The following is a 22,022-nucleotide window of genomic DNA, read 5'->3' on the forward strand; positions in this document are numbered from 1 at the left end:
GCAGCGAATGAAATCCGCCTCTGTGGCGTCCCCGAACCGAGCCAATCCATCCCCGGCTTAAGGTTGCCGCCGTTGGTTCTGAGCTCACAGACACACCAATGACCTTCCTGGTCGGCAAATGGTAGACTCTCGACCCAGGGTGTTTCTCTCAGGTGCGGAATATTGGATTTTGCTGTAATAGACACCATGTAAAGCGCTTGGTGAGATACTATAGTAATATTGGGCTCTCTCTGCAGATAGCGCTCTGTACGGATAAAATGAAATGGTGTAGCGGCATACGCTACTGATAGACCAGCGATTAGGTGTGGACCGATCGAGGATCGTCCGATGCTGCGCTAATTTAATCGAGCAAGCGGATAGTGGGCAATGGTACAGTCAAATCGCTCCTGCGCTGGAGCCGCCAGGATTGTGGATCCCAATAATCAAAACGCTATAGAGTGACGAGAGAACGGAGCTTCAATTATAAACATAGACAACGTGAGAGATGAACTACGAGATCGGAATGGTGTTACATGCATAATTAACGGAGGTGCGGCTAGGACAATCTGTTCACAGGCATACCTCGGTGCGTTCACGTCTGGAACAACCTAAGCTGCTCCGTCTTTCTTTCTAATTCACGAAATGGTGCGATTAGTGCTTACCACCCTTCCTGGGGATTTGATATCGCCTGGGTACCGTGATCACTCACATTGCAAACCACCAGGCAGATTGAGAAGATTGTAACATAAACTTGAAGGTGGATCCGGGGAGGAGTGGTGAAGAGAGCGCTAGAGAGAGGTATCTGACGTGATGGGCTGGAGGTCCCAGGCGCCAGACACTCCTCTGTTATCTCATCCAGGATAGGAAAAGGAATTGCAGACCGCAGGGGGAAAAGTCCTTGACATACACGGATGGGCCAACCCGACCCGCTCACCCAGCACCGACACAGTTCATTTTCGGCTCACTGGTAAGACGAACGGATGTCACCCGCAGCCCTATTCCCATGTGTGAGCAATTTCCCTTGCAAGTTTTATCGGCCATGGAACAATAGCAGTCCGTGCAGGTCAACGTAGATTTAAAGTTGGATAGCTACACGACTCAGCGTGCGTGCATAGGCGAATAGAGAGCGCATCAAGCGGACGAACCCACGTTGGAGGAGCCAGGTTGAGGAGAATGCAGAGTAGGTGATATTAGGCTTAGTTGTGTATTTGAAGAATGATGTCAGCGACGGTCGCTGAAGGACTTCCCCTTGACCTGGAGAGTGCTGAATTCTAGTTACACAACCCGCCAGTCTTAATACCGTAACATACGAGCCCCTTAGCTGTTGAGGAGTTTCCAAACTGCTGAAATGCGGCAACAGAAATGGGCCAGCTCCGTATACAAAGTAGATGCTTACTTCTACTCGTTCGTATAATCGCAGGGGAATATTTGATAGAACATACTGCAGGCAGATGTCTTAACGAACGCAAGTTGCTATTAAGGACTTAGGATGATATGCATGGCGGATTGGCCCAATGATCCAGCTCCACTACAACAGATTAGATATTTGGAACGCCTTCCAGGTCGAGTGCAGGGAACATAGTGCCTGGCATCTCTGCAAGGGCCTCCGAGTCATTATTCACATCGAACCCTTCTATGCTCAGCCAGTCGCCCGTCACATCTATTCCCGGCAGCTGACTGAAATTCTGCGCATTTCCGTTTTCGTCCATCTGACTTTCGTTTTCGTCCATTCTAGCTTTGAGATGGGTCATGAAAGGTTGGGAAGCAGTATGGATGCCTTGCAGGATCTGTTGTAGTTCACTTCGCGAGAGCAGGTTACGGGCATTCGAGTTGGCCAACTCAAGAAGTTTCTCCAGCCTAGTATTTTCTCCATTCAAGCGCTGTACCTCGTCCGACTTCTTCTGTATCTCCACACGGTACTGGTGAATCTTGTTCATGGTCTCGGTTCGTTCTCTAGCGAACCGCTGTGCATTAGCTGAGGCTTCGCGCCGCAGCTCATTATACCGAGCCGTCAGCTTTTGGTTGACCGCATCAGCATTCTCCATATCCTTTCTGCATTCCGCGTGGACGGTCTCAAAGTCTTCATCTGTGTCGCCTTGATTCACTGGTCTAGAGGTGTGGGAAGTTCGTTCCTATCAAAAAGTATGCGAGTGAGAATGTACGCCCCTTAACGCGACACTGACGAGCGGATCGGTACTTGTCTGACATTCATTGGCCGTCGCGACGTTGGTTCAAGACCACCACCATCGCTTCCAGGTAAAGCTCCTATGGGCTGCGCAAGAGATCTTCCTGCCCCTGCTGCTGACCGGCGAACCGCCCGTTGGGGCGGCACCATTGGGTTCCTCGAAGTGGTCGCGGCTTTTGGCATGGTGAAGAAGAGTTGACGAAAGGCAAAAGGCTGACTGAATCTTATGAAAAAAAAAACCCTTGCCAGGCTTGCCAGGAGGTTGTTCGAGGTGCGAAAGTGGGTAATTTATTGCTTGTTTTGTAGCACCCCACAGGCCAAATAAAAAGCGTTCAACAATCTTACTGAGCGATGATCTCAACCGTGATTTGTACGTTCTAACAAAGAAAGACTCGTCCAGTGACGAACATACCAGCAATTATACACCAACGGAACTGCTCTTGTAACTGAAATATTGTTTCCGTATTAGCTGAAACATACTGGGTCCATCTTTCCTGTGGCTGCGATGGCTGGTCCTTCCCAATGCTTGGCTCGTCTCCCAACGCTGGAACCGTCTGTGCGAAGCGTAGTAGTAATTCTTTACAATTCATACGAGAAATGGCCCGGGCTACGAAAATAACAATGTGGTCAATATTTCTGGATAAGCTGAGAGCTCCCAGTGGGGAAATCGAGCTCCATTAACACATTCAGCATGATCTCACGATCCTCTGGAACAAATATCGTCGGGTACAGTAGATTTCTGGATCAGGGACTCAAGTAAAATACTGAGGGCCACGACTCTGATGGCCTGGTCCCGCAACCCTCGGCACTCTTCTTCCGAAGTTCCCCCGACTTGCACGTAAATCTGCTTGAGTCGCCGTAGAAGTCGCCTTCTCTCCTTTCGTAGGTCCCGCAAGAATCCTGCCACTTGTGACTGGCTCTGTGTGGCCTCTACATAGCTCTGAAGGGGATTTGATTTTTTCGTGCTTTTCATCGTGTGCTTGTAAACCCGCAATTGTATCGTTAACCGTACGAATAATGAGGGTCGCCTGTCGCTGATACAATGTCGAAGGGAATGGATTTGCTGATGGACGCGGCAAAATCAAACAAAACAGTTTCTGTGCAGCCTACCTGCGGTTATCACTAGGTATATTACACCCAAGAACCCCGAGGACTTACCTCCGGTATCGACTTTGTCTTTGGGATGAAGAATAATGAGAGCAAGAAATCGCTCAGAAACTCCAGGACAGGTGCAGTCTTATAAGGGCCCATCGACTCGAAAACTTCGCTACGCCACCAACACCTAAAAACAGTTGTGCTTGGTTGCAGCGGCGTTCAAAATGAAGCCAACCTTCCGCCACCTGTTTATCTTTGGACGTTCTAATATGCTCACACGAACGGCGACCCACTTCTACAATTTGTCACTAAAGCTCCATTGCCCGGCTGCGTTTGATCGGGTATGGGCCTGAGCACGTCGATCCGGAGACATGCAGGCAGATTTGTTTCCCAGGGCCGGGGTCTGTTACAGTATTCGTACCCGTCAGAAATGGGCCGCGCCCCTTCGACATCTTAAACGAGCGGGGTCAAGAGTGCTTCCACGAGAACAAGATTTTCCAACATACCCCCAACCAATGCAACCACGGGACACAAGAGCAGTAATGTAGATATCTGTGAATTCCGTTCATGGACCAGATCGTCGGTGAGTGCTCGTTAACCTAAGAAATTATCTGAATGTGTAAACCCAATACGGCTGTATTGGGCCGTTCAGGACGATCTTGCCATATTCGATTTGAGCGTTTTGCGAACGGCGAGACCAGACTTTCCTATTGATAGAACATTATTGTATAAATTGTCTGAGAAAATTTATTTATTGGGTATTTTGCAGGTTAGGATGATTAAGACGGCCACTGAGCTGCGAGCATCGTGGTCAAGCTGAGGGTGTGCTCTGATGACGCAGGGTTATGCGAAGCAGATCCACGAATGGCCTGTTGGCCGAAATATTTAGGTTTAGCTTGATCATATGTGACCGTAATATTCGTGGGGTTGCACAGCACCCTGGATGTAATTTTGTGGAAAGATACATGATTGGGGGCCACCCGTCGCATTTGCGGCATGGGTCAGGGCCCATCGCCGGAGGTTAAAAGGCAAGCCATTCGCCTTTCTTCCTTCTTTACCTTTCCAGACCTTTTTAAGGGTAGAGAGAGGTCACGCATTCGCTGGAATTTCACTACGGTCGAGATTACAGCCAATGTGCAAATCCTGGAGCGTGATCCAGGTCGGATTCAGTTCCACACGCAGACTTCTGTCTTGCACAAATCCTGGATCAAGTACCAGGTGAAAAATCCTGGGCTATGCTCCTTGACGGCTCCAGGTCGGATTCAGTTCCACACGCAGACTCTTGTCTTGCACAAACCCTGGATCAAGTACCAGGTAAACACAAATCCTGGGTAATGGCAATACCCAGGTCGGATTAAGTTCCACACGCAGACTACTGTCTTGTGCAAATCCCGGATCAAGTACCGGGTGAAAAATCCTGGGCTATGCTTCTTGACGGCTCCAGGTCGGATTCAGTTCCATACGCAGACTTCTGTCTTGCACAAATCCTGGATCAAGTACCAGGTGAAAAATCCTGGGCTATGCTTCTTGACGGCTCCAGGTCGGATTCAGTTCCATACGCAGACTTCGGTCTTGCACAAATCCTGGATCAAGTACCAGGTAAAAAATCCTGAGCTATGCTCCTTGACGGCTCCAGGTCGGATTTAGTTCCACACGCAGACTTCGGTCTTGCACAAACCCTGGATCAAGTACCAGGTAAAAAATCCTGGGCTATGCTCCTTGACGGCTCCAGGTCGGATTTAGTTTCACACGCAGACTTCGGTCTTGCACAAATCCTGGATCACCAGGTGAAAAATCCTGGACCACGCTCCAGGTCGGATTAAGTTCCATACGCAGACTTCGGTCTTGCACAAATCCTGGATCAAGTACCAGGTAAAAAATCCTGAGCTATGCTCCTTGACGGCTCCAGGTCGGATTCAGTTCCACACGCAGACTTCGGTCTTGCACAAATCCCGGATCAAGTACCGGGTAAAAATCCTGGAGCGTTGTCTAGGTCGGATTGAGTTCCACATGCAGACCATCGGTCATGTATAATTCCTGCGTCAAGCACTAGGTCGGGCTGCGATGACATGTTCCGCGTCCGTCCTCTAGCTATTGACAGACACCTCTTCGCGGTGCTGGAGACTATTACTCAGTTCAGGCTGAGGAAGCCAAGATCTGTCCTCAACTTTTACACGATATTTGCCCCTCCGCTGTGGAAGTGGCAACAACTGTTAAGAATCCAAAATTATCAATAATGTTTAAATGTATTTGTGTAATTCATTGCTGCCTTTCATTCGCACGCCATCTCTTATATGTCGTAGAATACGTGCAAGAAGTAAATAATGATCGTGGAACGACTCGATAGTTAGACTCAAACTAGATGGGGACAAATAGAAGACCGCGGCACATTTAGTCAACACATTCAGTAGCAACCATCAGTTTTACCCAACCCTGTTCAAGTCAACCCTGTTCAAGTCAATCCTGTTCAAGTCAACCCTGTTCAAGTCAACCCTGTTCAATTCAACCCTGTTCAATTCAACCCTGTTCAATTCAACCCTGTTCAATTCAACCCTGTTCAATTCAACCCTGTTCAATTCAACCCTATTCATTAGTCAGTATAGCTATTTTCCTATTCTCTTGACAGAGCAGATGGCATATCGATAGTATCCCATATTCATCCGCCGCAGAATCCTTTTGACTAATTAAACGGTGCACTAACTTGTAAGAGTAAATTATCCTACATTACTCATTAACGTAGTGATCGTACTTTCAAAGTGTGGAATGTGTTCATATGGGGTAGTCTTTAGTTGGATACTTCTTGTTCAAGACAACCTTCGTGCAAGACAACCTTCGTGCAAGACAACCTTCGTGCAAGACAACCTTCGTGCAAGACAACCTTCGTGCAGGACAACCTTCGTGCAAGACAACCTTCGTGCAAGACAACCTTCGTGCGAGATACTTGTTAAATATGGATTTTGCTGAGAGAAACCTGCATTTAGAATACTTGTTGTGTAACACAATTTGTTCCGTTAGTTCAGGATAGTTTTCTGATCAAATCAATCTTGGCTCGAAATTCCTCAGATTACAACATTCATCTAACATTCCTAATATTCAGCTTCTCTATACCAAGCCTCAGCCGACGTGAACGGGTAAACCAACCCCACGCTTCGCCACCTGTGCCAACTGTGCCAAGTTACAATTTGTCTGTTCATAACCTTTGCCTGAATTACTCACTCAGCACTAATTAAACGCTTGTCACCAATTTGATCGGCTCGTATCTTCTAGTCGCCTTACACGACACGACGGTCTACAAGCCTAGGACAGCTGACGGGAAGTTGAATAGCAGCAGACTTTCTTGGGTATTTGGGGAATAATCTGCGGGGTCTCATGGCGCCGGAGCAAATATCGGTGAAATATGCACAATACTCTAAGTATTCACTGATAACTGAGGCAGGAGATCATCGTCAACTGCAATATCCTGGTATTTTGGTTTATTCTGGTTCTGCTTTTGGTGCTCGAGACACGCCTAAATTGTGGATCGGAACAAAATTGGCGAGAGATAGAGTTGGCCGATGATCTCAATCGCCCACGTGAGAGTTGTGAGAGTACTCAGACTCTAGTGGCATAAGGAGCCATTGAACTTCAGAGTGTAAGGACGTCTCCGATGATTGCACCTCCTTAAGCAGCCAAAGTCTTAGATCCAGCGGTCGTTCACAAAACTTACATCCCAAGGGCGATTCAACCAATTAAGATGAGCTATAGCCCTTCTTGCTTCTTGAAGTGGGAAGGGGCAAGGGGCCTCACGCCAAGAGTGCTGAAAGTCCAGCCAATCAAACCAATACTGGCCAAAGGCCACCCGGACTGACTACGGACAATTGTCCTGAAACATGAATACTATTTGGCTGGTTTGCTTCTGGCTCATCTATGCACGGTCGGAGATATTTAGTTACAATGCTTTTAGCTTACAAAATTACATAGTAACCCTGTTGAATAATCAATTATAGTGCCGGGTCCTTCTCTGCAGACGGAATAGCTCGCGGGGTTCTTTCACATTACTGTAGAGAGCCCAGGTTGATAGTTCAAATGTTAGGCTTCACCATGATGACTCACTCCTTCACTCTGGCAATTACCTTGTTACTGTAAGAAGATCATACTTGTAGATAAGGACGAGGATACGACCGTCTCCACTGAAGGAGGTAGATCTCTCCGTGGGAAAGGAAGTTTGCGTGCCATTTCCGGTACACTGGAACGGCAGGGGCGGGGCTTTCGCTGAAAAAGCCGCAGATCCCTTCGGCTCCCGTTGCTGATCAAGATTTGGCAGAATGGAAAGAGGGTTGATTATGTGAGATTTGGCTGGCAAATTAAGTTTGCCCATGAACGGGAGTCCGTCGATGCAGCTGAATTTGGTGGATACCTGGAGAAAGGAGATAACGTAATTCCCGCCCGAACCGCGCACCCGGCCGAGTCGCGCACCTAACCAGACTACGGAATTTCAAAATTAATTATCTCCATCAAAACGCATTGAATTTACTCCTGCTGACGATTCTTACAACGGTTGATCTTATGGCCAATCTCCCAGCACCCACTACACCTAGGCGGAGCCCTAGTAGCCGGCCGATCTGCCTGAATAGGCAATTCGCCTTGCGTATGCGATTCTACCACCGGTGCTTCTTCTGGCAAATCTAGCTGCGCAACTAGCTGTAGGCCCTCTTCAACGGTCAAACCCTCTTGGCAGGGTATCCGCTTATGCGACCGACTGCGCTTCTTGACGATCTTCTCATTGGCTGCGCGTAGATTCGCGTTATCCTGCATAGCTAATGCGAGGGTGTGTAGCGAAAGGTAGTGGCCCTTGAGAATCTGATCTACCACTAATTTGAACGGGCTTGGAGGGCTTTTTGACCGCCGATCTAGTAGATCCTTCATCATACTAGCTTGCTTCTGTAGCTGAGCTACCGTTCTAGGCGTTTTTGGTGTGAATTGGCTAGAACTGCTGCTTGGCCGGCTGTTTGGTGGTGACGGAGTTCGTAGAGAGATATTAAGCTTCGAAAGCACTCATTCTGCATCTATTGGCACTAGGCCACTAGCTGCGAAGCTATTTTGAACAGTGCTTGATTGGTAGGCTTCCTGCCGCGCGCGTTGGTAGTCTTCTAGGAAATCGAATTTATCGATATGATTATATCCCCGACGCGCAAGATCGCTTACGAAGCGACCGTACGCGCGCTTTAGCACTGCAAAACAGCCAACATCTAGTGGTTGTAGTAGATGCGATGAATGCGCAGGCATACAAAGAGGTATAATATCGTTTTCTGCGCATAATCGGTCGAACTAGGGCGTAAGGTGGCTACCATGGCCATCAAGAATCAAAAGCCGAAAGCGGCCGCGTACGCGCGAATTCGTTGATGGGATAAATAGCTTTTCTAGCCAGCGTAGGCCAATCTCATCGGTAGTCCAGCTATTATTAGATACTTCAAATCGCCAATCGCGTGGTAGATTATCAAACCAGCCAGCAATAGCTACTTTGCCTTGAAAAATCACACATGGTGGTAGCGAATAGCCATCTGCGCAAATTGCTTCGATAGCAGTAACCCATTCGCGATTTCCTGGCTGTAGTATCGATCTCCGACCGTAGTATTCAGCCCTAGTAACTACCTTCTGCGAAGATATAAGGCCCATTGCAAAGCCTGTCTCATCAAAGTTGTAGATATCCTCCGCTTGTATACCGTTCTCGTCAATCACGCTTTGTACGGTAGTAAACCAGGCTCGTAGGGCTTTAGGGTCTTCGTTTAATGCACGTTGGTAATCGTATCGCCTAGAGAAGCGTGATCGAATCTCTTCGCGTCGATTTATAAAGGTTGATGACCAATTCTTGCCAACGGTAGGCGGAGGATAGCTACCGCGTGCAGCCAGTAGGATATTAGCCATCTCTCGTACAGTAGCCGGTCTAGGCGCTGCTCCACGTGAATCCATAGAGATTATCCAATCAACAAGCGAATCCTCTTCCAATTGGGTCAATTTATAGCCGTTTGGGCGTATATCAACGCGAGATTGTACACCATGTGCGCGATCGCGTAGTGTTGTTTCAGGTACGCCGAATAGCCTAGCTGCTGCGCGAAGAGATTTGATCTGGCCCTTTTGAATAGCCTGTAGAGCTAATAAGATATTGCCCTCTTGCTTAGCCAATTTAGGCCGAGATTCAGTGCGAATTGGTGGCATGGTAGGTGGTTGAAGAAGGTAGGTAGGTAGGAAGACGCGATTTTAGATTAGGTGCGCGACTCGGCCGGGTGCGCGGTTCGGGCGGGAATTACGTTAATGTAAATCCGCCACGATTAGTCATGTCCTTGAGCCCATAACTAGTGTTAGTGGGGGAATCGATGATGGGTGGATAGCTGCCTGACAGGTTAGGCGACTATTTCCTTGCTGGCTTGGTTGTATTGGTTTCTTCTGATTTGGCTTTCGGGCTTCCTCTCTTCGGTTTTTGGCTTGTGGGATTCCTTTGCGCTGATTGGCTGGTTTGATTTGTTGATGCGAAGGATTCCGGCGAAAGGCCTCTATGAGAGACGAGGACCCTTTCGGAGACACACACTCTTTACGCACGAAGAAGAATCGATTTTATACGCCATTTTGCTGCTGCTTCTCCAACCATTTTCTTTGCACCCTGATTGGTCGATACAGAATTCCCCCAGGAAAGCCTGATCCCCAAGAGACACTGCCATCTGGCCTATTCTTTTTTTGGCTATGTTGGTGGGGTTTACTAGTGCCTTTCCCCTCTGCTAATAGCCCATCTCCTTCGTGTCTCGACCTGTCTGTTCCGCCCAGACTGCCATTGAGCAATCCCCTCGTTTACTAGTTAGTTATACCAATAGAGGCATAGCCGCAATTATCACGTGATGACCTGGGGTTCAATTGAGGTTCAACCCGGGTTCAATTAGCCATACTGGGCAACCTGCCCAGTTCTTGGTAGTTCCTTGGGGCGCTCAAGGTTCTATTTTTGGAGGTGTATGGGGTCGCACTTGTAGATTTTGGTACGAGAGCCTTACGATTTAAATTCCATTCCCAAACACAAACTGGTTTTAAATATATATCTACCGCAGTGCCCTCAGTAGCTAACAGTGACAAACAGGTATGGGAACGACGGTTTTCTCTTAAAACGATAGTAATACCCAATATGGGCAGCAAAATAAGGCTATAGTTTGCTTTCCAACTTTGCCTCCCTCCCAGCAAGGCCTGCCCTGGGAGATGCCTCGGTGGTAAACCAAGAATATGACATGCCAACGGATGAAGGTAAGTTAACTAGCTACAGTAGTCAACACCGCACGGACCTCCGCTGTCTGCCTCGTCCTCTGTCCGAATCGGCGACATGACTGCTGATTGAATGCCTATAAGTCTAACATGAAGCACCTGGAGATGGGTACCATTGGCACCCGTCTCGGGGCTTCTTCGCTGTGTTATAGGAATCAGCAGCAATTTAGTTTTGTTAGTTATGGCTCTCTCACACGAGTAGCTGACTGCAGAGGAAGCGCTTGTACAGGACCAAGGCAGAGGGTCGATTGAGATGCTTCAGCTCTGCTCGGTCGAATATCAATGACGAACAGAAGTCTTGAGTACAGTACAGTGATTCTCGAAATCGGCTTGACCAATACACACTTAATATCTCTTTTCGGACCCACTGCCAAGGTCTTAGTGCGAGTAAATTATTGAGCGGGCGCGTTGTAAGATACATCTTGTATGGTACGTTACCTCCCTGCATAATATTACCTAATACGTACATGTATGCCATAGAATTCTATGGAACCTTAGTGTGAATCTCTGCAATTCCAACAAGGAGAGGGCCATTGGCTGCCTTGTTCTTGAAGATTGACTAGATATCAGCTCTTCTTCTCAGCCTGCATAGTATGCGTCTTCTTTGCTAATCACACAATTGCGAACTTTAATAAGTAATGCCAGATCTGCCCTAACCTATCCTAGGCGATCTCAACAGAGATCAGAAACCAGGTTTATCAGTTCTATAAGGGGAGCTATCTACTATTATCTCTCTGTAATGCTTAACCCATTCAGTCTTTCTAAAACCGGCTGGGCCCTATTGTGATCTGGACCGAGGGCCTTCTCGAAGCCTGCTAGTGCTCGCTGGTACATCTTTTCTGCCTCTTGTAGCTTCCCCTGATCAGAGTAGAGAATCCTAAGGCTATTGACTGTGATGAGAGTGGACGTATGATCTGGACCGAGAGCCTTCTCCTTGCCTGCTAGTGCTCGCTGGTATAGCTCACTATCCGACAAAGTGGGGCCGTTTGGAGTTGACTCTTCACCAATAGGGTTGTGATACTTGTCATCTTGGCAACCTAGCAAGCGTAGTTGGATGTCGTAATAATACGATGATCTCACGACGTTGGGGTCTAGGGCTAACCCATGCTAGGTAGGGGAATGGTACAGTATACACCAACTAATAGGACAGAATCATGCATGAGTGACAGGCCCCACCAAGGGCAACTTTTCCTGGTTATCTTTTCAAAGTTATGCTAGCTCCGAAGTTGTGCTTAGTTCTGTTCCAGTCAGCCAGCTCACTCTATATTATATTAACCCCTTCCTCGCAGCGCTAAGTTCTGAGCTTTACTAATCCAAGCTTAGACTCCACTCTCATCACATTCTATCAAGACAACGTAGCTTTTATGAGAACCATTCTATCACGACGACTTTATAAAATCATTCACCATGACACACCCTATCATCTTCAACAGCAGTCTCGGCCTGGGCATAATGCTCATCTCACTCGGCATGAATGCTACGCTGCGTCCCAACAATCACCTCAAAAGCCTTGGCTTCCCTGTGCCTAGCGATCCCCAGGCCAAGACGTTCAGCCACGCGCTCATGCGTATTTGGGGCGTGCGGAATATATCTGTCGGCCTCCTCGTCGCCCTCTTGTGGACTACTGGTGATGAGACGCTATTAGGCAAGGGCTTGTGTGCAGCCCTAAGCCTACCTATCACTGATGGTTTTGTTAGTCGGTTGGTTATTGGAGGCGGCGAGCTGCAACATTGGGTGTTTCCGCCTGTACTTCTGGTTATGATTGCAGGTTTATTTGGATGGTTTTGATTATGTTGGCGTGGGGAATAAGCTACTTGCTGTGATTTGATATTGCTTCTCTACTGTTAAAGGGTACAACAAATTGCTAGGTGTTGGTGCATATTGTGATATATCATCCGTCCCACGGGTCAAGCGCCATGCTTTGTTGAACGCCGTAATTATCATGGTCAACGAAGAGAACTGAGAGTCATTTTATTGGGCCTCCTATAACGACAGACTAAGGGTGAGTGATTATTAGTTGAGGCTTACACTATCAGGAGCCGTTGAGGGTATTGTTCGCCTGCAAGCAACCCCTGCCTGGTCAGGATGGTCGTTGGCTCTAATATCACTTGTTGAGGTTCTCTGGGCCAAAGAGACACCCTCGCAAGTTATGACTAGCACACACCGCACAAAAGGAGGACGAGGTGGAGGAGGAGGAGAAAGAGATCTCCCAGCAGATCATCAAGTTCCTTGGCGCAAGGTAGCCTTCCTCATATGATTTGCAGAGATCCACCTTGGAATTCCATGGGTTTTCACTTCATACACATAATGTAATCTTACGTCCCATATTACTGTAACATACACGACGCATTTTACTGAGCCCCTCAGCTTAACGCGGGCCGCTCAATAAATTATCGGCGCTAAGGCCTTGGCGGTGGGGCCGAGAAAGAGAGTCTTAGTGTGTATTGGTCAAGGCGATTTCGAGAATGACTGTATCCCACCACAGTCTCTCATTATCAATCGGTGAGAGATTCTCGGTATACAGTAGACAAGAGTCTTCAAGGTCTGGCTGTGGTGCCGAATCACGGCTTCTATTTCGTGGGTATTGCAAATTGACAAGTTTTAAGTAGAGATGCTAGAAGTCCCGAAGGGAAAGTAAAAGGTAACAACCCACCCCAATTTGCCTTGTTCGGGTCAACCGCCAAATTGTCGCTACAGAGCTCGAACGCACCGTAGCTGAGGCTTGTTTTGCAAGCGCGACAGCGCTTCTAAACTCGCAAGAGTTTACACGGTCGCGCGACTTCAAGGATCTCCACCCAGCCAAGTCAACAAAGCGTTTGGCGGCAGGCTTTTCTGCAAATATGCGTTGGAGAGCGTCGGGCCTACCAGAGAGGGCAAAAATGCGGGGCGGGCCCACACGCGTGTTGTGGCCTCGAGCGCGAACCCTTGCCGTCCAAACACCCGACGGGAGACATCTGGTCGGTCGAACAGCTAATGCGGTGAAGCCAATTGAAAGTGTTTTCAAGCGCGTTTGGTTTTGATGCATTTTTGCAGTAGCTCCACCTCATTTGAATCACCTCAGTCGAATGCTGGATAGCTTCCCATTCGATGGCTTCTAGGGGAGACAATCGACGCAGACCATTTGAGTGTTTTCCAGCATGGGAACAGAAGCCATTCGTGAGCAACGAAAGGTGGACAAGATTTGTGATATCGGATTAGGTATCCCTCTTTACCTGACACACTAGGTAGGAGGTAGGTGCCCCAAGGCCACCAGGTGGTCAATTAGGACGACGACGAGTTATGATAGGGGATGATTAATACGCACGCGCACGATCGAAGGAGACCAGGACTGAGGTGGTCAAAGGCCAAGTGAAGTTGATCCCAGTGTCCCAAGAACTGCATTGTCGAGAGTTCTAATGTCCGATAAAAGATCCGCGGCCAACCCGACTGCCCGAAAGATGTGCACAGCGGTTGAACCGAGTAAGATGGACTGGGGCGTCAATTCTTAAGCGGCGGACGTGTAGAAAGTGACTGGTATTTTCAGACAAGATGGGTGTGGAGGAGATGGAGCTTGCGACAGCAAATGACAGAATAAGCGGAAGAGTATGATTTCCCACAGAACATGTTGAAACAAACACGGCATGAATGGCGAGCTGGGTCGAAGAAGATGCCAAGATATTAAACATTGTAGAAGGTTGGATAGTAATTTTGGAAAAGTTCAAACTTTCTCGGCAAGTGTAACTATGATCATCTATTGAATTCTGGTTATGGCTGTAGATTTGTGTTTCGTTCTGGAGACTAGTAGAGTAATTTGGCGAACGAAAGAATAACCCATCTAGTACCTATGGCACACAGCCCCCATAGCTGTCGGTGGATGACGCCATTCTTGCCTTGGAGCTAGGTGAATCTATCCCGCGAGCCTGTCAAATAATTGAAGGGTTCTATGACTTCTGGAATCTCAACCCAGTTGGTAAGATACATCCACCCCTCGAGTCTACCTGATAGCGTTTTGCCAAGGCAAGGAACATGCAATATTGTCGGTAGAACAGCTCCTGGCACACCACAAACAGACACTAACTCATCGTAGGGAACCATTCAGGATTGCGCAGCTTTACGACCACAGCCGCAGTCAGCCCCGAGGATCTCTTTCTGGATCTTCCAGAGCTTCCCATTCCTTCTCACGGTGCACTGGATGCGGGGGTTGATTGCGAGGAGCAATGTCAACCATTGCCATGGCTGTCGATTGAGCCGTCGCCAATATATCATGGGCCAACCAGCAGCTTTCCCCTGACTATACACTGTCTTCTCTTCCCTAACTGCGAGGATTGCTTCTTTGTCCAATAGAGGGGACCCGATTTATTATCCCCGCTTACGTACAGCCAGGATGTGTTTGGTTTCCTTCGCTCCACACTCCCTGGCGGGCCAGTCCGTTGGCTTAGCACAAGACTGTCCATCACAAGTCGGTTTTCGGGCCAGACAGTAGTCGATCTTCCATTCACGATTTCACCGAGTAATTGGAGCGCCGACTCACTAAGCAGGTTTCAGCTACATGTCTACGATGCTCTATTACACTGGGTTTCCTATTGGTGTCGGGATGCTAGTTTCGATCAATTTGTGGTGCAATTAGCGATATAGCCGTGGCGAGACCGACAACAGACAGGCGGAATCGAGCACATGGAAAAGAACTATTCAGAGATCTCTCCCCTTGATCCAGGGTTTTTTGTCCACAACATCATCAGCAATTTCTAAAACAAGAATCAACTCTGACTTGTTGCGATGACATGCATCGTATGTAGGGTAGCACCGAGGAAGCCGTATATTACGACTCCGCCATCCTTACGGCAGTATCCTACCATAGTTACCCAAGGAGGTGACCTTGTCTCCTTGTGCTTTATGAATTTCCTCAGTTGAACTTTACCCAGTTGAACAGACTATCTGGCACGAGTGCCGGCTCTTGGTGTTTAAACTGGTACTTACACTGCTGCAGCACCCTGGCCGATGCATTTCCGGCTCCTCTTGCCGTTCAAACAAGTTTCCAAAGATTTTTCATCTCAACTGGCGGGATGACTGTATAAAATTTTTCTGAGTTAGATTATACTATCTATGCCATCCATAAGCCGGCCTGTTCGCTAGACTAAATGCAATACAGGCTGAGGCACGAGTCGTGTGCTTTCCAGCACTCCATCATCGTGGGTCCCGATAGAGATAGATAAACGTCCCAATCACTAATAAAGTCACTGCGAAGTAGACACGGCACGGTTCCTTAACCTTCAGAATTTTTGGGCCTTTGGATCCGCGATGAATTGGCTTTCTGGAACAAGATTGTGGCTTCATGCGCGGTATGTACGCCTCAGAGAGAACCTCAGTATTGATGGTCTGATGGAACAAATCCTGTCAGGTATAGGAGGTCACACTATGTGCCCATGGTCTACGAAGATGCTGAGAGGGTAGGCCATGAGAACACATTGTTTAATGTGGCCCCGCGAACAACCGGAGTTTTGCGTTGTATACGCTGCCACCGCCGCCGATCTAAAGCCTACCACTGGAAACACTGGCATAACCCCGTGCTAAACCCGGCGTCTGGTATCTGTTCACGGAAGAGGACGAAGTGCGCTGAGATTCGGGCTCAGACCTACGCCGACAACCGTACAGTCGTCTATGAGCTTCCTGCGACACAGTCACGTACATGGAAATCGGACACATATGCGGCATGAATTATGCCTGGTACAGAATCAGAAGAGCATTAGCATTTTGGATAATTGGTCATCTTTTCTATTTAGCAGAACGTATTGCCACTGTAGCAAAGTGCAGATTGCATATTCCAGTTTGGGCAATGACAGTTTAGACAGAGTGTTAAGCGGCCCGTCATTCATTGCGGTGGCAGATACTGTCAAGCACCCTTGTTGACACTTGTTTTTTGAGGATGTAATGCAGCTGGTGGAACGGCTCGTGACAGCTCTTCTACCGTCAAACGGCTCCAGCTTCTGCACGTCGACAATCGCGCAGGTGTCTGGTAGTTGTTGTTTTTATTTAATCGCCTTATAAGCCCGCACATGAAGCACTCGCGATAACAAATAACTCCGACTTCAAAGTGTCGCACGGGAGCCAAGTTGGCATGCCTCGAGGAACCAGAAACCACAGACGTTCACGACCCCGAGCTGCTACGATTACACAAAGCAAGCAACGCGAGATCGAGAGAGATGAGTACAGGCTCTTTACGTATCAGGAGTCTTGCTTCAAGTGTGTCGCGATTGTTCAACTGTCCGACCTATCCGTTGGGCGTAATGCGAGCCGGCTTATTGAAGATCGGCAGAATGTGGTGCGGCTGAAACGGACTTTGAGATCACAAGGATGTTACAGTCGGTTGGTTGGTTGGTTGATGTCATTTACCCTGACCCCTCGCTCGAAAGTTGGATTATAAACCACAGCCCACTAGGCTAGGTACGGATTCGTATTTTGGCCTAGTTGGATAAACCAACTGGTTATGAGCCCGAATTAGCGTAACCTTTGTGCACGCTGGTTCAAATCCCACAGTCAGCATGTTTGAGCACCCAGAGCCACCAGAAGAAGGCCTATGATTGGCCGCACAGCCAGGCAACAGAGCTTCATGCACCGCCCCCAGCCAAGCGTCTATGGTTTACGGGGGAGAGTTGGATTATAAACCACAGCCCACTAGGCTAGGTACGGATTCGTATTTTGGCCTAGTTGGATAAACCAACTTCGAAAGCGATATGCAGGCTACCCCAACTATATATATCTCCGCGTACGTACATGTAGAGTGTTCCTCTTCCTGAAAACGAACTTAGAGCCTCGTCAAGGCCTGCCGTGGCCTAATTGCCGTTGCCGTTGTTAGGCTGCCCCTGTGGCGCGCGACTCCTAAACCGCTGTGACGCCTCGGCGAAGTCAAGCACGGCCTTGACCGTCTTCGCCCTTGAGACGGTGTCTGGTTTACCTCTCTTACCTTCGCTTGAGCCTCCCAGCAGGCTCGAGACGCTTCTGAACGCGTCTCCAACTTCACGCCGTAGCTCCCTTCGAATGTCTCTCAAATGCGGACAGTCCACTAGCACATGGGTGACTGTTTCTTGCGCGCCGCACCCGCACTGGTCGTCGTCGCGGAAGCGAAAGGCCTTGGCGTAGGTGGATAACCAATTGTGGCCTGTGCGTAGCTGTGTCAACAGGTACGCTCGGTTCCTAGGTAGGCTCCCATATAGCCTTCTCGTGTAGGTTGCTGGCAGGGCGCCGTCGATCTTCCGTAGGTGGCCGCCTTTGTTGGACGACCTCCATTCCTGCTCCCACTGATTGAGGATATTGCCGCGGAGACGCGCGGTCTCTCGAGAGAGTAGTGGGCGGAAAGGATGGGTCTTGCCTGGGTACGCAGCGTCTTTGGCCAGTCGATCCGCAGCATCGTTTCCAGGGTTATCGCAGTGCCCAGGTACCCATTGGAGGCGAAGCGCGATTCCCTCTGTTTGGACCTCTGTGGCGGCTTGGTGGATGGCGTGGACGATCCGCTGTCCAGACCTATTCCTCGGGGTTTGAGTTGCCTGTAGCGCTGATCTGCTGTCGCACAGGATTGTCGCTGTTTTTCGTCTGCGTTCAAAGCTTCCCGAGAGCCGATGGGCGACCTTGAACACCATACTGATAGCGTAAAAGATGCCAATGAGCTCCGCAACATGAACCGACCACCGGTCCATTGGTCCCACTTGGATCTGTTGCGATTCGACGATCTCCGAGTCGTCATCGAGTGCCACAACAGCAGCACCGAGGTAGCCTTCACGTCCAGAGGCGTCTGAGTAGACAACAATGTCCGACGTGTGCCGTACGGTTTCGGCTCGCTCTACGGCCGTTTCTCGGTTCGAACCAAGTTCAATCTCAGTGAAAGGATCCGACCGCCACGGTGGCAGCGGACTTAGGTCGATCGTTTCTAGGTCATCCAATTTTTGTAGTTCCATGGTCTTTAAAGCTTCCGCGAGTGGGAACCGAGCGTAGTTTCCGATGTTGTTCCTCCGTCTTTGGGCTCGGAGGAGCGTGTTCCAAATGGGATGATTGCGAGGTAGGGTGTGAAGTTTGGCGATAGTGTGTTGTGCTCGGCGGCGGAGGCGGAGGTGTGTTAGAAGGACGTGCGCTTCCACCTCCAGAGTGGCGGTAGCTACTGTCCTGAACGCCGACAAGATGCGGATCAGAGGGGCCCTCTGCACCGTGTTTAGGTGGCGTAGGTGAGTTTTATCACGTAGCGGGTCATGCCAGACTGTTGACGCATAGTCCACTACTGGTGTGACACACGCTTGGTAGATTTGCCGCATCTGTTCCGGTCGAAGGTGTCGTAGTCCAGCCAGGGCAATGGTCACCTTGGTGGCACGTTTGATGGCTTGCTGGACCTGCTCTTTCCACCGCAGCTCATGGTCGAAAATGACGCCCAATAGCTTCGCTGTGGGTGATGGTTCAATAGTTACCCCGTCCATGACTATTTGCCCTTGTAGCTGCTCGCTTCTTCTCCTAGTGAGGTGGATAAGCTCGGTCTTTTCGGCTGCGAAGCAGGACCCAGTCCGTCGCGCCCATGCTTCGATCCGAGGTATGTCCTCTGACTGGATTTTGGCCAAGTTCTCCTCTGCTGAGCGACCAACTCGCCAGCGGAAATAGTCGTCGATAAAGGCTGATGCGCCACCACGAAAGGTGACGGGTTGGTCAACTAGATCGGAGTTGAAGAGCGTGAACAGGAGGATGTTACAGTCGTAGTAGTAGTAGTAGTATTCATTTACACTGGCCCCTCGCCGAAGCGATATGCAGTATACGACAACTATATATCCGAGTATGTACATTGAGAATGATCCACTTCCTGACATGAACTTAGAGCCTCGTCACGGCCTTTCGTGGCCCATTGCCGCTCCCATTGTTAGGCTGCCCTTATGGCGCACGACTGCGAAACCGCTGTGACGCCTCGGCGAAGTCCAATACGGCCTGAACCGTCTTGGCCCTCGAGACGATGTCTGGTTTACCTTGCTCACCTTCGTTTGAGCCTCCCAGCAGACTCGACACGCCACTCAGCGCGTCCCCAACTTTCCGTCTCAATTCTACCCTCAGCTCGCGGAGCCTCGGGCACTCCATCAGCACGTGGGCGACTGTCTCCTGCACACCGCATTCACACATATCATCGTCGCGGAAGCCGAATTTCTTCGCGTAGGTAGATAACCAGTTGTGACCCGTGCGCAGCTGCGTCAGCAGGTAGGCGCGATTCCTAGGTAGATTCCCGTAGAGCTTTCTCGTGTACCGCGCTGGTAGGCCAGCGTCTATCTTTCGTAAGTGAGCACCTTTAGTGCTTGTCTTCCACTCTTGTCCCCACTGGGCATAAATTTTGCTGCGGACAAACGCGTTCTCCCTCGATAGTAGTGGTCGGAAGGGGTGGGTTTTACCCGGTTGCGCGGCTTCTTTGGCGAGTCGATCTGCAGTGTCGTTCCCTGGGTTTTCACAGTGCCCTGGAATCCATTGGAGGCGAAGTCTGATGTTCTCCCCTTGAACCTCGGTAGCTGCCTGGAGGATCGCATGGACGATGCGTTGTCCTGATTTATTCTTCACGTTCTCGATCGCCTGCAAGGCCGATTTACTGTCGCATAAGATTGTTGCTATTACAGGAACCCTGTTTACGGCGTTTGAGCGTTGGTGGAACAGTTTGAACACCATGTTGACCGCATAAAAGATGCCAATGAGTTCCGCTACGTGAACTGACCATCGGTCCATCGGCCCCACCTGAATCTGTTGAAATTCGGTCACCTCGTCATTTTCGTTGAGTGTGACGATGGCCGCCCCGAGGTGGCCCTCGCGCCCTGAGGCGTCCGAATAGACGATGGGGTCGGATGTGGCCCGTATGGTCTCAGCCCGTTGCCTTGCTGTCTCCCGGTCCGAATTGACTTCAATCTCCGCGAACGCCTCGGCACGCCATGGTGGTAGCGGTCTCGGGTCGATCGTTTCTAAGGTTGCTAACCTAGATGGGTCCATAGTCTTGAGAGTTTCCGCGAGGGGGAACCTGTAGCGTGATCTCATATTGTCCCTGCGTCTCTGGGCTCGTGATAAGGCACTCCAGATGGGGTGATCGCGAGGCAGAGTGTGTAGTCTTGCGATGGTGCGTTGCGCTCGGTGGCGGAGGCGGAGGTGTGTAGGAAGAATGTGGGCTTCCACCTCTAGCGTTGTTGTCGCTACCGTCCTGAATGCCGACAGAATCCGGATCAATGAGGCTCTCTGTATTGTGTTCAATTGTCGGAGGTGGGTCTTGTCCCGAAGCGGGTCATGCCAGACTGTCGATGCGTAGTCCACGATAGGCGTGACGCATGCTTGGTAGAGCTGTCGCATTTGTTCTGGACGCAGATGTCGTAGCCCACTCAAAGCGATAGTAACTTTAGTAGCACGTTTGATGGCCTGCTGAACGTGTTCCTTCCAGCGGAGTTCCTGATCAAACATCACCCCCAGCAGTTTTGCTGTAGGTGACGGCTTAATGTCGGTTCCCTCAAAGGTAAGTTGCCCTTCCAGGTGTTCTCCCCTCTTTCTGGTGAGGTGGATAAGCTCGGTTTTCTCTGCGGCGAAGCTAGATCCGGTTCGCCGTGCCCACTCCTCGATACGAGGGATATCTTCGGACTGCATAGTGGCTAGGTTTTCCTCGGCCGAGCGGCCTACTCGCCATCGGAAGTAGTCGTCAATGAATGCCGACGCGCCTCCGTGGGAGTCGACAGGTTGGTCGACTAGATCGGCGTTGAAGAATGCAAACAAGATAGGAGAGAGTGGAGACCCCTGCGCTAGTCCTGCGTGCGCGAGGGGCTCTGTCTCGGTACGGAAATCGTCGAATCCGATGTTGGCATAGCGGTCACTCATGAAGCTTGCAATCCACTTCCGTACCACTATCGGAATCCCTCTCGCCTGTAAAGAGTAGTCTAGGCTCACCCAGTTCACCCCGTTGAAGGCACCCTTGAGGTCGAACGAAATTAAAGTCACCACCTTGTGTTTGTACCACGCTTGGTCGATCGCATTAGACAGCACCAACAAGGCTTGCTCGGTGGTTCGGCCTGGGCGTCCGCCGAATTGGCTGTTCGGCAGTAGGCCGTGCTTTTCTGCCAGATAGGACAGTCGTCGCGCTATCACTGCTTCGAGAAGCTTGCCGAGTGTGTTCAGCAGTGAGATTGGTCGATAGGCGCCGGGAAGCGAGTAGTCTGGCTTGCCTGGCTTCCGCAGCACAATGATCTTCGCGCTGCGCCATTGTTTTGGATGGTGTCCTAAATCTACACATGCCGTGAAAATGCGGACGATAAAGGCTTTCAGGTGTACCCATAGTTTTTTCCAGACCAACATTGGTAGATTGTCCTCCCCTGGCGCTGTCGTCCCTTTCGCTGTCCTGAGTGATCGCTCAATCTCAAGTTCCGTGATTGGGTGCCATAGAAGCTCCGGGAGTGGCGAGGCTAGTGGGATGGGCTCGGGTATGTTCATTGCGGGGAAGAACGCATCGAGGAACGCCTTTGCTTTG

The 22,022-nt window shown here is 49.8% G+C and overlaps 1 protein-coding gene across 1 annotated transcript; it reads left to right on the forward strand.

Moving 5' to 3' along the window:
* Nucleotides 1–11,947: 11,947 nt before the first annotated feature.
* Nucleotides 11,948–12,328, forward strand: N7458_005950 (DUF4267 domain-containing protein; the record flags this gene model as incomplete). The annotated part of the gene is made up of 1 exon (XM_056909332.1): nt 11,948–12,328. The coding sequence occupies one exon, from the start codon at nt 11,948–11,950 to the stop codon at nt 12,326–12,328; it is 381 nt and encodes a 126-aa protein (XP_056765036.1).
* Nucleotides 12,329–22,022: the final 9,694 nt, after the last annotated feature.

Source organism: Penicillium daleae (assembly GCF_028827525.1).
Source record: "Penicillium daleae strain IBT 16125 chromosome Unknown utg000006l_segment0_segment0, whole genome shotgun sequence".
Lineage (NCBI taxonomy): Eukaryota > Fungi > Ascomycota > Eurotiomycetes > Eurotiales > Aspergillaceae > Penicillium > Penicillium daleae.